Genomic DNA, 16,268 nt, shown 5'->3' with positions numbered 1-16,268 from the left:
AGATTGGGAAAAAAAGAGAAAAAATAGAAAGAGGATACAAGATAGAGTGTGTGTCTCTGTGTGTGAGAGAGAAGTGCGTTTACTTTTGTTATTTGTGGAAGCTAAATATAAATTTTCACAAAATAATTAGGATTAATATTTTTATATATTTGTATCTAATTACTGTTGCTGCCAATCTTGACTCAGTGAAAGTACAGAGAACAATCGATAAAAGATGTGGTACAGTGGATGAAACTATTTTTTTTTCCTTAATAAGTAGTTTTGAATTTGAGTCATAAATATAAGGAGTGCTTCACCCAAATAAGGCCCTACACAATATAGATTCAAATTAATCAAACTTTAATATAGAGATAAAAAAAATATGGAGAATAATTTTTTTTCGTATTATGATTCATATGTTGATAGTTTATGTACATTTTAATTAATTTATTAGGTATAAAAGTGGAGATAGAGGGGTGCAAGATGTTTTAGTTGAATACGCTTTGTTAAAATAATAATTTATAAATAGTGCATAATTATTTTGTATATACATAAGTTGTTGAATCTCATAAGTGGAGTTTGGGGAAGATACAATCTACGTAGATTTACCATTACTTCGTAAAAATAAAGAGACTGCTTTCAAAAAATATGGGCGCAAGTGCACCAAATGATCTAAGTACAAAGAAGAAGAAAATATTGTATCAACCGTAGCAACTAACCAGAAAGGCAATGCAATACCTATTAGGAAGGGACAAGAACAACAAAATTCAGTGCAATAATCAAAACACAATAAATAACAAACGATGATAGATATCAAAAGCAAACACTATAATCATACGGCTATAGCTAATTCAACGACAAACATCAACAAGCCTAAACTTTCAGAAAATAAGAAACATTTTATTATCTATTATCATTTTATACACATTATCCATACTTTTTAAATCTAAGATCATGTTTTCGTTAATCTGAAATTGCACTAGATACCAAAAAAATTGTACACATCCTTTCTATCGCTCTCCTTTCAATTCTTGGATTCTTAAAAATGCTAATAAAGGTTATTAGAGACAATTGGTTAGTGATATAACAATTCTTCATATATAAGTCAATTTATGTGGAAACAATAGGTTTTACAACATGAAAACTATTATTATTTAAATGTTTGATAAAGTTTTAAACTAGAAGCTAAGGGGATAAGTGTTATAAAATAAACTCCAGGATTAATTAAGAAGTAAATTGTAGTTATTAATTAATGCCAAAAAAAGGAGTTAGTTATGAAGATGACAGGTGGAAATGTGGGGCCTAACTGTTGAATATAAGAATACTAAAGTGGAAACACTTTGAATTTCTTCACATGAAGATGTCTTTTTTATATATAAAAAAATATTTTTTTTTATATAATAAATTGGTTAGTTAATATTATTGTCATTATTTGAATATTCCTTAGTTTGGAAATACTTTGTTTCATCTTACAAACCATGTTCCCCTTCTTGTTTTTGAGTACTTATTTATTTTTATACTTTTTCAAAAATGATGTCCTAAAGTTTATTAAAATCTTGAAATTATATAGAAGGAAATGTTAGTCCAATTAGAGTAAACAACTTTTTAAGTAAGGAAAGCATCATACTGCAATTATTTTATCGTTTTAAGGATATCGCTTTCTACTTATCGATATATGAGTTTAATATTGAATGAATTTAGATTTAAAAATGTCTTCCTCTTTTATGGAATGCTTTTTCGTATTTACGTATGAGTTTTTTTTCCTTCTCTTGATGATGATTAAATATAATAGTGATGTTAATTCTTTCTTAATTTGATGAATAATGGAAATCTTTTTGATTTGTTTATTCCAATCACATTAGAACAACTTAATTGATTGTGGTGTATTATTAAAATGATAGTGACAACATTTTTTTATAACTATAATATTGTATAGGTTAGTGTAGTACATCTCGACTGAATTTTTGAGATATATGTCATTTCTTATCAGTATCGAATAATGACATTATTCTTGTAAAAAGAAGAAAGGAAAATGGACATGTTAGTTGGATTTGATTTTATTTATTTTTTGGTAGGGCTACTTTGTTGTCAAATCGTGGAGAAAAAAAATGTCCAATCCATCATCCCATTGAATTTGTATTTATATATGAAAAAAAAGAAGAAGATAGGATGTCAATGGTTAAAATAAAAAGTGTAAAGTGGACATGATGGAGTTGGATGTACTATAAAACCATTGATTAGTGAAAAATAATTTATTTAAATTATCTCTTGGATGATTTCAAAGTTGTCTTAAGAATTCTTTTATGTAGTCTTTTTTTTTTCTAAAAAGAAAAAAGAAAAAATTGAGGGTACGGACAATTAGGGAAAATGGAAAAGAGGATTATAAGATGAAGAATTGAAATCTCATTAACAAAATCGTAATCAATTGACGAAATTACTAATCTGACATTTTAATGAATAAATAAATAAATATAAGTCTTTGTGAGTGAAAAAGGGACATAATTATTAAACTAATGTTCTAATTAGATCAGCTCTTCCTTGTTTTTATTTACTTTTATTATTCCCATTCTCATTATTTTCTACATGAGTCGAGTGTTTATAAAAAAATTATTTTTACATTTATAAAATTGGAATAAAACTACAAACGCATTACGCACCACATTTATTGTTTGCTTATATACCAAACACAAAAAAATTATAATAAAATTCACTTACTTTTCTGAAAAATGTTTTCCAAAAAAAAAAATTATTTCTTAGCAAACACATGCACCCTTAAGGGACAAATTACCAAACAATTACAATAATGGGAAAACGTTTTTGTTATGCTAAACTAGAAGAATATATAATAATTAGTACTCCTATATGATACTCTTTTTAACTTTTTGTCGTGGTGGGGTGTTTAGCAACTGGCAAGATAAGGTCTGTAGTACAAAAATGCATATGATTAAAGATGATTAAAGGGTCCATATGAGGGCAAAATAGGAAGAAATTGTTTTTCTAAAATTTTAATGACCCTCACCTTTTTTTTTAATCTCCATTATTTTATTTTATTTTATTTTATTTTCTATTCCATCGCCTATACTTATATTAGGGTTTGATGATATTTGAATTCACATCGAAAAATTTCATATAAAAAGTAAAACATTCTTATCAGAACTCAAACTCAACTCAAAATCTATACTTGATGATGAAGTGAGTATTGATTACTTTCACGACAACCCTGGTTAATTACGATACAAGAAAAGGAGGGAGACTTTATTCATTAGACTCATTCAATTAAAACTGAACAAGAAATTGAATTGATCATTTCAAAGATAAGGTTAGGTTAAGAATAATAAAATAAATAGATATATTTATGAATTTGAAGTACTTGTCATCAAATTTTTAGCTCATTTTAGCTACTCGATTTGTAACTAAATATCTAGCGTATTTAATAAATTTCCTAAGCATACAATCTCAAGCCTCAAGGTTCAAGAACAAAATATTGAATTCGTTTGAAAAACTGTACCTAATACTGTAACTCCGCCTCGGTAAGAAACATGTAATGAGATTATTGTCATTATACATATTTTTACTATTCTATCCTTTGTGGGTGCTGAGTGTGTATAGCAAATAGTAACGTCTAATTATTTTAGAGAAAAAGACATAGTAACAAATTACCAAATTTGTGCATGATGTTATGGCACTAGTGGATAGTGATGTATGGCATGACACAAAAATAAATAATGTATAGATAGGGTCGGAGATAGAAGTTCATATATAAATTTGATCGAATCTAATAAATTTTTGTTCAAATATATTTGAAAAACGAAAGACTTTTTCTATATTGAGTAGATGTGGACAATGACACTCTCTTGAATGACAAAAAAATGAAGACATTTATTGGATGTAAAGTAAGTATAAATTTAATACATTGGTGAAGTAAGGTGTATTAAATTTTGGACCACCTCAAATTTAGGTCTATATTAATCTAAGTACTTTATAATCATAGTGGTTTAAATCTCATTAATAAGTACTCCCTCTTTTCCTAATTATTTCTCCACTTTTGAATGACACGTCTATTAAGAAAACAATGACTGACATAATAAGTTCACCATTTTACTCTTGTTAATTATGAAGTAGATGAATTAAAATTTTAAGATTTTCAAAAAGTTTTACATTTTTCAAAGTAATTCATTGAGGGTATATTAAGTAAAAAAAAATTATTTCTTGATTTGTCAAAATGGACAAGTAAAATAAAAAAATTAGACGAATAATTAAGAACAGAGGAAGTATTGATCTTTGTCTTTGTAATTGTCAACCTTTCTTATTAGAGTAGGTAAAGCTAGTGTCTTCAATACTTCAATTTTTCTCTAGAAACTTATCATTTTCTTTCCTATTCCTTGGCTTTTCATAATTTAAAGGTATTTGTCGCAAATATTGAGTTTAGTTGAATTCTTTGAATGTAGGTTGCATTCACTTCTGCAAAGACGGATGCAACCTTGCGACATAGATACATCTAAATCAAGTACTTTTGATACCAACTATAATTAATGTAGCATAAATGTTAAGAGCCATTTGGGAATTGGGATAAGTTTAGTGGAGAAACAAGTTATCCCAAGTTATAATACGAGGTTTAAATAGTAATGAAATTATTTAATGAATATATTTTTATTGCGTGATATTTGGTTCATTGGATTAAAAATGAGATATATCGGATATAAAATAAAACATGTGCTTGGTGTATACTAGATAAGTTGGGATAAACTTTTATTTCCAATTTTAACCTTGAGTTTTATGAAGGACTTTGGAGGGAAGAGCCTTGGAAAAGGGCATCTTTGTTATTGTAGTGATTTATCCCCAAATTGCTAATCCCAATTTCAAAAATTCAACCAAACGTACTATAAAACTATCTCACATCTAATCGCGAGATTATTATCTCTTGTACCACCAACCAAACGATACAATTCGTAAAATTAAAAACTTTTGCACAATTTGTTTCTGATCTGGATAAAGCTACTCAGAATAAATTGGCAAGAAGTCAACAATTACGTGAATTGCTTAAACAATCCAAATTAACTCCTCTCATGGTAGAAAAACATATAACTTCGAGTTTATATCCTGAATTCACCTTACCCGAAAACACCCCTTTTCCATTTAGTAGATTGAAAAAAAAAATCCAAGTGTAAATTGGAATAGGAAAATATACCAACCATTAAAGAAAGACAATAAAAATCTCTCAACTTTCTAGTGAAGATTGGCCCCAACACCAGAATAAGATCCAAAATATCAAATATTTTTTTAAAATTCTATAAGTAGTTCCAAGAACTCATTAACTTAATTATCCAATAAGAAAGATCTCTTCTTGATTGATTTTGCACACATGCAACAACCAAGTGAAGTGGATACAATATAATAATGATCAATAATAGTGCATTGGTGGGAGTGCTTCACCCTTAACCAGAGGTCTCGGGTTCGAGCCCTGGGTATGGAGAAAATCTTGTTGGGAGCGCCACCCCCGGATTTAGTCGGAGATCCAATGTGGGCTCCGAACACCGGGTGAGAAACAAAAGAATAAAAATAATAGTTCAGTAACCAATGCATAGAATCATGTATAACATGATTATTGTATCTGTTTCCTCATCTTTGAAGACAAGCATTGACAGATATGATCATATGGACTGAAGACAAAAAAGTAGTGCCATTTGTCTTGTTTGGTGAATAAATTGCTTCAAAATACACTAAACATGATTGCAAAATTAGAAACTTGCATTTTACTCAATAAAAAGTGAACTACTTCTACCACAACAACTCATCAGTAAAAACCTGTTTTACATACCTTCATGTGAATTCATTCCACTTTCAAGATCAACACACAGAGCATGGCGTGTTTTGAACATGCATCGCCAGCATTGAAGGAGATTCTGCTCAGATTATACCGGTAAAATGAACTATACTCGTTGTTCTTTGTACTTAAAGTCATGTATTCAAGATTTACTTCTCAGTAAAGTAGACAAATTATCTGTTTACTGTAGAGGCTAACACAACAAAGCGTTTTATTAGTCATAATAACTTTTGTAATCTCAACACCTAGCAAATGATGCAACATGTTTTTGTTCATAATCATGGTGTCCTGGCTAGCTTGCTTGCACCTTAACTAATTCCACAGGTATATGCTATCTCCGAACTCTATCCACCTTCCACCAAGGCTTAGACAAATAAGAAGAAATCACATAGTATTGGTTCTCAAACCACTTCATTAACCACTAGGGGAACCGTTGAGTGCAACAATGTATTCACCTGGATGAGCATTGCTGATCATGGTGTAGACTGTAGGATCTGTCTAATATTCGAGTTTGGCTCCAATTTCAATACTAGGTAATTCTAGTCTGTCAAAAACATACAGTGAACATTATTTTCTCGCTAAGATTTTCAAGATCACATAATTAGAATTTAGAAACCCAAGTAAAATTCACTGAACACATTGGAGAGCATCTCATAAGGTAAAGAGGAGAAAGTACAGAACATAAGGCAATTATAAAGATTAAGCAGGAATCATTAGGTAAAGTATAATTAAGTTTTTGAGAAATACAGGATTAGTTAACATTGCCGATGAATAGTAATTTGTTTATAGTTATGATGTGGAAGCAGATAGACATTGAGTGTGCACAAAAAGGATTCTATTTGGCAGACAAAAGAAGGCGTTGTACAGGTAGAATTCCATTTCTGGAGATACATTTGCCTTCTGGTCTATTATCAAATGTTGCTTTCAACAGTCAATTAGTGACAGCAACACTGAGAAAATAAGGGATGCCACTTTTTGTGACCACAAGTCGGTACTGGACTTACCAAAGTGCTTGAAAGAGATGAGCCAATCAGCCAAGCACCATAATCTCTAAGTCCTGATAAGTTGGTCCTGCTGCATAAACAACATGCTGTTATTTAGATCATACTCATACAACAAACTAATTGGACTGAATAATCACGATTTTATATCAAGTTAGACTACAAGTTGGGATCTGCATATGAATCCTATTTATCCATGTCACTCTATTTGGATCCACATCATTACTATATACAAGAGATTTATAGGAAACCTACAAAGAAAAGACACATCAATAACATAGAATAAAATAGAGACGTCTTGTCTGCAGTCAAGAAGTTGACAATGACAACAAATCTAGGTAATGAGATGCTAATTCCAGATTGATTAAAACAACTGATTGAACCTCCCTCTAGCTTAGCAACAAAATGGACCTTCCAGAGATCATTCTTGCCTAACTGTAAAATTGACAGAATTCATTGAGATCCGATATCCCAAAAACAAAACTATACAAAGTTGAGGTCCATTTAGTATTGTTAAGCTGGAATAAGTGTAAGTTATTTTACCTTAGATTTTACTAGCTGAATTGTAAGCAGTACTCCAACGTGTTTCTTCTTAAGTTTTTGAATAACATATATGTAAAAACTAAAACTCTTACCATGAACATGCTTGTTTTTTCTTGAGACAGAGATGAAAGGGCTATTGATGCCGACCATCACCTTCATGAATTTGGGTCCGTTGAATATTACATTCAGGTAAGAGCAACTAGCAACCACAAGCATACATTGCATACCTGATTGAAGTTCATGGCACAAAAGACAAGGTTTGTCTTAAGGCAGATCCTTCGGACTGAAGGACAATTTAAGCAACTACTTTTATATTAACAAAAAAGAACTCCAAGTTGAGAAATGCATTTTTTTGCTTAAATGTCTGCTGACTTTCAACAATCCAAAACATGTGTCCATAACTTTTTTCTTTTTGAAATATTTTGTCAGTCATTGGTGTCAGATCCTGATCATACCTACTTATCAATATCAACCCCAATTCTGTCTCAATCATTCCTGGTCTCAACTCGACTGTCACGCTACACTATACAGAAGGTAAAGGCTATCAGTGCTGAAGTTGTGGAGATCGTTGAGCCTCCAAAAGAAGGATATCAGCTGACTATACGACTCAATTTTGCTAGAATGCCGCATGGTAAAGGTTTGGAACTCCTCTCATCAACTCCCCCCCCCCACCCCTTTATTGTGTTTTAGAAACATCTCAGAAGCAGAATAATAGATCAGGCAATAAACAATTAAATGTGGCACCACAAGTGAAAACAATAACAAATTAAAGTGGTCAGCTACTGCCACTTTGTTATGGTGATGATAAGATATAAACTGAGCCTTGTTATGGTGATGATAAGATATAAACTGAGCCATCAATAGTGGAACCAAATTGAATTTCTTTCAATTACTACTTTGATAGCATTCCGCACTGCAGCGGTGCTCATTAATTTGTGTTGTTCTGTGTTCTTTTCAGAGTCTATAAAAATGATCACAGACATTGCTGCTGTGCAAGGTGTAATTCTGAGTTCTCAGCTGGAAGAAATGCTGATGAATGTGAATTCACAAGATGTGGCTCAAGGGATGTACAAACCAATTAAACTTGTTTATCACCCAAGAGAGCCGTTTTATGTCATAAAACAGGTACTTCACATTATGTGATACTTTGTTTAATCACCTCATAACTGAATATACAATTTCAAATTTAAGGACAAGTAAATGAACACACTATGCAGATAAGTAGCTCTGCCCAATATAAGACTAGCTCAGTTAACATTACCTTGGCAGTAGTTGATCCTCATTGGCGGAACATCAGTAGAGGGATTAAAATGCAATATGGGGCAGCCATAAATGCTGAAGCCCTTTCTGAGAAACAATTAGTTTATTTGGCATGCAGGTAGCAATACTCAAAACAATGTTCCAAAAAGTGACAAAATTATACTACAAATGGAAGAGAAATTAAAAATTAAAGTGAGAACATATTTTCCGAAACCATCAAATTTCAAGGCCATTTCAGACTTTAATATCTGCAGAGTGATTATTCTTCAAACCATCAAAAGTCTTACCGTCTTGGATTGCAAACTCTACTTGCAGTAAACATACAAATTGCAAACATTATATTCACAATTATACCGAAAGTACACACCTTTTCTCATGCCAATTCAGGAAGCTGTGAAGGAAGAACAGGTTGCAGGCACTTTTTAACAAGGCACTAGAAGCATGTTTTAGATCAAATTATAAACTACGCCATCTAATACTTCCAAACTACTGCGTATAGCTACTGCATTATGCTAAGTTAAAAAATATGGCACATGAATAGCAACTATATGATTGGCTCTGGAACTCTGGTTTAAATTGGCATATTTAAAGGAACTTGAATGAAGAGAAATAATTGTACAAAAAATGTAGAGATAAATTCCGTCCAAAAATATGAGATTTGTTTGAGAGAATACAGCCTCATGCTTCTTAATATGTAAACTTTACATTTGTGACAGCCCCAGAAAATCACGGCAGTATTCCCAATGCGTTTTAAGGAGAAAACAGATGTGATTATAGCAACAACTTTCTTCCAGGTAACACAATTTTATAACATGTACGACTTTGTAATTTTATAGCATGCATGACTTTGTTCAAGTGTCCAGGACATTGACAATTTCCGCAGCAGGAACTCATGGATGTTGCAAACACAAAAACATGTGCCAAGGCACCCCATTGCATCTGGTCCCCTATTCCACCTCCTGAGCTAAGAGGAGAAGCAATTGAAGACTTAAGCACAAACGGAGGATTTGTCTCTTTTGGTATCTTCTATTAACAATTCACCCGTATACACAAATTACTGTTTCTCTCGAATAAATGAAACATTTGATAAAGGCAAAAGAAAAATATTAATATTACTTCAGCTTTGGAAAAATAAAACAGACTCCAAGAACCTCCTAAACATGAGTAATGATTTGAAACAGACATTAAAGAAGAGAAGAGATCTACTTGTAAGCTCAGAAGATACATATATTGGTGTTCACCTGCATTCTCTAAATCTTGGAATTGGAGTTGGCCTGATATTTACCTTTTTATCATGGCATTCACAGATATCTTGTCCCGCCACATTGAAGGCAAAAGGCTAGACAAGACTGTGTGGAACCTTCTGAACTTTTACGCATTTGTGAAAAATCATGTAAAGGTAAAAACCCTTTAAGTGTGATTGCATTGTACCTATTAACATCTTATGCCTATTTCTGCATCAAACAGAGCACTCGAGGATTCATACAAAGAAGGATGAGAACATGTCTGAAGAGCCTGGTTGAGGTAAGGAAATAGATCAAATAATCATCAGGAAACAGTAGAACCTCTCTTACTCTCTGCCCTCTGAGATGTCAATTTTGCAAAAATACACAGTGATGAACTACTATATGATTGCAACTTGTAGGTCTTACAGAAAACAGGACCTCAAGATGAGCAACAGATTAAAGAGGTGAAAGGTATGACCCTTTGATTTTTAGGTCAACATATTTTTGAATAGAAAACCTAAAGAGAAACTAACAATCAAATACAGTACCTCAGGATTTATGATGTTTATGCACATATAATAGAAGCAAAGACACACAGAGATTCTGTGAATTTATCATAGGTTTCATAGGAAAGATCATTAATTCTATTAGCTTGGAGCCACTTACCTTCCATATTAGTACTTTTTTTCCACTGTTTTTCTAACTCTATACATCCTTTTTCTTTTACTTTCTGCTGACTATTTTCCAAATAACATTCATGCAGGATACAAGCGCATGAAAAAGTTGGTAAAGTTCACAAAATTCAAAATAATCAGATATAGAAGTGATTTCACCAGTAAACTTAAGAGGATTCGTTCGAGATTAAAAATCCACGGGTTCAACCGTTTTCGTCGAAAATGGTTGACATTCCCCATCTTCTCCTCCAAGACAAAATACAGAAAGCTGGAAAAAGATATTTCTCTACAACACAATTAATAGATTTTGCTTATGGTCAGAGTTTTCCTGAAAAGGGACAAACATATCCTTTAATCAGGATAGTTGTTACAATCTAGCATGTAAAACACCTTTGTATTTGTCACTTTATCAAATGTTGGCAATACATATAGATACCCGTGTACTATGTACATTGTAAAAATATTAAGCACAATAAACGAGTTGTTTAGCAGTTGTTTTATGCTTCTACCAAAGGTTAAACCCAGATTTGCATATTACTCTAGCTGTTAAGCAAGAAAATTCCTTTTCTATTTGATGATCAACAGTTTGAACTTTGAAGGTGATTATTTCATGCAACTGTCCATTAACATTATGCGTTACTTGAACCACAGTCTTTGGTAACAGCCTCTCTACCTCCATGAGGTAGGGTTAAGGTTTGTGACTTATAAACACACTTATGAAGTGAAAGCTTCGTAAAAGTGGGCCTCAGGAATGCAAAAGAAACTTATGGGGGAGTTTAGGCTAATGTTTGCTTTAAAGTTGGTGACTGAATGAGATCAGATTCTGATTTCTGACAGAACCAGTGGTTACGCCATATGCCTCACAAAGATGAATTTGCATATATTCTAGTATTGTCATAAATGCAGAAGCCACCATTGCCCAGTGCAAAGACAATGCAAGATGGAATATTAGCTTTAGAAGAGACTTTCATGATTGGGAGGCAAAAGGCTGATTTTGTTGCTAAAAAATTGGAGGAAGGTGACAGTATAGCAAGGAGGTCAGATCATTTATAGCTATAGCATACAACAAAAACAACAACAACATACCCAGTGAATTTATAGCAATAGCATATTAACAAAAAAAAAGATTCAATCTACGAGAGCTGAGAAAGAATGAAAGTGAAAAACTTTGGAAGAATACAAAGGCCCTAAAAAGTATTCTGTTAGGAAGGATTGTTATGCCTGAAGCTTGTCTAACACGAGAAAATCTAAGGAGAAGGGGATTGTTTTTGCGTAAAAAATGCTATTGAGTTCTTCCTATGTGGTTTGCGAGCTATTGCATAGGAATGGGGGTTTTACCCTGTGCGCACCCAAAGGGTAGCGGCTGCGAGTTTCCCTTGTCATAAAAAAAATAAAATGCTAAGGAGTTCAAGGGATTATATTAGCATAACAAATGCTAAGGGATTTATGGGATTATATTCGTGTAAGAGATACTACTTCTGTGATCTGGATACTTAAGACTCAAATCACTTGTCTTTGCATTGTACAATGCAACATCTATGCTTTAAAAGAATTTGGGCAGCAGTGATGATACTAAGAACCCAAAGTCCCCAACAGCAGCTTTCTGAAGCGCTGGTCTAGAAAAAACCGCAGTAGGAATGCAAAAAACATGGTTCAGACATTGCTGTTCCCTGTTTGCATTGTATGAACTCTTCAGGAGAAAAACCCCAGATGGTTTGGAGGAAAATCTAATCATCCTTATAGCATCAAGGCTTTCTGTCTTTGTTCGTTTGGTATAAATTTCATTTGCAGATAATGTAAATGAAGTTTTAGATTTGATAGGCTCTCTACATCTGTAACAGAGATGGCCTTGTTTCTTTTGTAATTGACAGCGGTCCTTAGTCCAAAAATAAAAATACCTACTTTATTTTTCTAATTTAGTACAAAGATACTTTAAAGACACGTACGGAGCTTGATTGATTTGAAGAGTTCTTTCTTTGGCCACCAGCATTTTGCCATTAACAATCAGATGAATATAGAAATATAGAAAGACAACAATAATATAATGAACGGTATAAACTCTCCTTTCATTCAAATAGTAAGGTACATTGGAAAAGACAGAAGATCAAGAAAACCAAAAGGCTAGAATTTCCTCTATAGTATAAAAAACATCTGTAAATTCAAAACTTACAAGGAAACCACTTCTGCAGTTTCTTTCAAATGCTTCTCGATCAAAGACATCCGAAGTTTCTCATTCTAACTCTAATTCAGGAAGCGGACGCATCAACACACCCTCTGATCCAACCTCTGTTAGCAACGGTCCACTTGTATCACCACATCTCATTCTCTTATCCCGATTCAACAACGCAAACAACCCAAAACTCATGATCATCACCACAACAGCATGCACTATAAACAACAGATTCATCAATGCAGTTCCCTTCAACTTATTCTCCTCAAGATCACATTTAACATCATGTTTCCCCTTTGATAAACCCACCAAAAGATTCTCACATCCATCTAGTGAAAACATATCAGTATATAATGACAACCCAACTTGCAAAACCCAAGTCCCTTTCAACACAAGTACACAGGAAAACAAAAACTCCACAAAAAACAAAGATGGCTTTACTGCTAAACACAAGCAACAACCACCACAAACAAATGCCAACTCCCCCAAATGTCCATACATACCACCACTAACACCAACAAGTCCTTTCCCATTCATCAAAAATTCAACAGCAAAACAAACACCAGCAAAACTGTAAACCAAACTATCAAGAATTGCATAAAGATCAAAACTTTCTTTAACAACAATAAGAATCAAGAACACCCAGAAGAAGAAAATGACTAGAGATTGCTGCAAGAATGAGAATTTATACATTACATTGTTCCCTGAGAAAGCTAAGAACAGAAATACATGAGAGAAAGAGGCAATAGGTAGAATGATTAAAAGGGAGTATAAATCAAGATTTTTCCATCTGGGTTCTGAGAAATACCATGTTTTTGATCTATAGAGTGATGGGTTTTTGAGGTAATTGCAGATGCAACAAAGAAGACGATGAATACCAAGTGTAAAAAGGATAACAAATGCTGAAAAATGGGTAGCTAATGACATCTCAAATGAAACAATTTTGAATCTTTTTTTAAGGGATTTTGATGAGATTAAGGAGAAATGGAAGATTGTTTCAAGTTCATCAATGGTGATGTGTGCTTTAGCAAAAGTCAATACCTGAAAAATCCCAAACGCCGGCTGCTGGCTAAAAAGGACCAAAAAGGAGAAAGAAAGCTTCAAAATTGAAGAACTGTTTATTATTAATGGATACCCCTAAGTTTGTTGTTTGTTACTTTGAACCCCTATAGTCAACTTCGTAAATTTCCGAGCGAATTTTATTTAGACACTAGAACTACGGTCTGTTCCGATTGAATATCTGAACACACGATAACATGTTACAATTAGTTTTTTTTTATTCAAATTTTGAAAATTATTTTCAAGTATTGTCAAGAATATATTAGGTAGTCAAGTTAATCACATTAAATATTTTATGTCTTTTGATTTTATGTATTAATCTCAATTAGAACACATCTAGGGGTTTTACGATTTATTGAGACAAATGTATGTAATTAAATGAGATGATATGTTTTATGTGGATAACTTAGTTACCTATTAGACTTCCGAGAAGATGTACAAAGTTTTTCCAAAAGTTTAAACAAGAAATGTCTGATTGAAATATTTCATCATGTGCTTAAATATTCAATTAGAATAAACTATAGTTCGAATATCTAAATGAAATTTAATGAGAAATTTAAAATGTTGCCTATGGTGACTTGGTGACCATTCTGGTGCTCTAGCAGTAGTACTACCTTTTATTTTAAATTTTGTTTATTAAATAATAATAATTTATCAACTTATCACTATTATATATATGTATCTTGAAATTCTACAATTTAGAAGTCATCAGTCTCATATATGATTCTCTGGGAAGGGAGTCATGACTAAAAGGTATTAAATGGATTTATTATATTCATTATATTTTTGATAAATTGATAATTGTATTTTATTTTTTTATAATATATGAAACTTATATTTTAAGTTTGAGTTTATTTGGAGTATACTTGAGTATTGAATAGTTGAAATTTTGAAGAATAAGTTATATATTTTGTTCAAATGCACATATTTGAAATTTCATCCCGTTTTTACATGTATTTCAGTCATGTATGACTAAGGTGCAAATATAGATGAAAAGATCTGAACATATATGACTGAAATTTTAACCAAATTTTACATGCATCTTAGTAAAAAAATGTCTGAACTTTATTTTTAGAAGTCATACAAATTAACATCAAGCGAAAATATTTGGCTTTCACAAGATCATACTTTCAAACGTGAATATTTGAAGTTATAAAATTTCAAACGCGACGGTCTAACCTCGATTAAGAAAACCAAGGAGACATATCTCATTTGACAAGCAATTGATTTGCTTCAATGAAGCTTCATAGGACATTATCACATAAATATTATATTAACGGCTGAAAATTTAGATTGTTCATTATTCACATGCATCAAATATGAAACAAGAAATATATTTATGACTTTACAAATACAAAATCAACTTTCCCACCTAGAGTCAAAATTATATATTTGTCTTCAAACATTTTTGCACCGTTCAATTATTGTCCACTAATTGCATGCCACCTAGCATTCCAAGTTTTTTGGATCCTTTAAGACTTCGTGTATAATTCAGAACCATAAAGGTTCAAAATATGGTGTAAAATCACGCAATTATGTTGAGATGTTTGAAATTCCTTCAATCTTAATCAAATATTTCGAGTTTAAGCCCATGCGAATGGAAGGAATCATGTTGGGAGTGCTACACTAAAAAATGAATCATGTAATGCGTGAATCTAGATTTAATAGACTCTAATACAAATACTGGACATCTAGTGAGAAACTAAAAAAATAACAACCTATAAAAGTAGTCACTTTTAATTTTACGTGGATTTCCCAAAATTTTATTTAGTCGTTTTGATTTGTATCTTAATTTGATTATACACGGAATTTACATGCAAAAATACATTCAAAGCTCCAAAATTGAGACTCATAATTCGTTTTCTATGTAAAAGACTTAAATTTTTTCAATTGATCAAAAGGGCACCACTTGGCATATGGATATGAATTATGATCAAGATTACAATGGTAGACCCTACATGAAGAGAAAGAACCACTAGAATAGTAGATACAGATCTCCAAACTGATGGGATAAATAAATAAAATAAAATATGGGAAAGGGATCTAAACGATAAAGTTGTATTCGTGTGACGTATAGATTACAACAAAGAAATGTTTAGTAACAATAGATTTTTCCCTATAGTTATTACCACACAAACATTTAGCAGAACTTGAGTTAATATATAGTATCATTATATCCAGAATCACTAAAGCATTTAGCAATATTAATATAGAGGGTTGGTTATAAATACTCATATTTATTATTGCCGCGAAATAATTGCAGCAAAATCTATTATATGTTGTAGTGATATCATATTTACATTAGGGCACACCCCTCAAATGCAACACTATTCGAACCATATTAATGCAAAATACTTGGTCCATCAAACTGTTTTTTTCTAAAAAATTAAATGGAATATGTGGACCATTAAAAAAAACAAGAAGAATCTTACTTCTATTATTCAAGTAAAATAGAAAAACCAAAGTCCAACAAAAAGAAAAAAAAAACAATCAAAAGCCAGCAAGTACAATTGTGTGGCTCTAAATTTGCCT

General features: G+C 32.0%; 2 protein-coding genes across 4 annotated transcripts; one reads left to right on the top strand and one right to left on the bottom strand.

The window, feature by feature from the left end:
- The first annotated feature begins 5,785 nt into the window (after nucleotides 1-5,785).
- LOC125808871 (actin-related protein 2/3 complex subunit 2B) lies at nucleotides 5,786-10,884 on the top strand. Of its 3 annotated transcripts, none has more exons than XM_049488533.1 (10): nucleotides 5,786-5,899; nucleotides 7,470-7,536; nucleotides 7,777-7,978; nucleotides 8,306-8,472; nucleotides 9,324-9,401; nucleotides 9,494-9,626; nucleotides 9,915-10,006; nucleotides 10,075-10,131; nucleotides 10,253-10,304; nucleotides 10,597-10,884. In XM_049488533.1, exons 1-10 carry the CDS (start codon nucleotides 5,841-5,843, stop codon nucleotides 10,806-10,808), a joined length of 1,119 nt encoding a protein of 372 aa, XP_049344490.1. In that variant the 5' UTR covers nucleotides 5,786-5,840; the 3' UTR covers nucleotides 10,809-10,884. The 3 variants fall into 3 exon arrangements, with proteins under 3 accessions (XP_049344490.1, XP_049344489.1, XP_049344491.1); XM_049488532.1 differs by having other exon boundaries at nucleotides 7,777-7,984; XM_049488534.1 differs by having other exon boundaries at nucleotides 5,814-5,962; nucleotides 7,777-7,984.
- Nucleotides 10,669-13,741, bottom strand: LOC125808872 (uncharacterized). Its single transcript, XM_049488536.1, has 2 exons — nucleotides 12,678-13,741; nucleotides 10,669-10,775 (listed from the first exon to the last, which is right to left on the bottom strand). Exon 1 carries the CDS (start codon nucleotides 13,602-13,604, stop codon nucleotides 12,738-12,740), a length of 867 nt encoding a protein of 288 aa, XP_049344493.1. The 5' UTR covers nucleotides 13,605-13,741; the 3' UTR covers nucleotides 10,669-10,775; nucleotides 12,678-12,737.
- Between the last annotated feature and the right edge of the window lie 2,527 nt (nucleotides 13,742-16,268).

Source organism: Solanum verrucosum, unplaced genomic scaffold (assembly GCF_900185275.1).
Source record: "Solanum verrucosum unplaced genomic scaffold, falcon-dt-bn FXZP01000218.1, whole genome shotgun sequence".
Classification (NCBI taxonomy): domain Eukaryota; kingdom Viridiplantae; phylum Streptophyta; class Magnoliopsida; order Solanales; family Solanaceae; genus Solanum; species Solanum verrucosum.
Note: the sequence above shows the minus strand (reverse complement) of the source record. Positions and strands in the feature narration are given on the sequence as shown.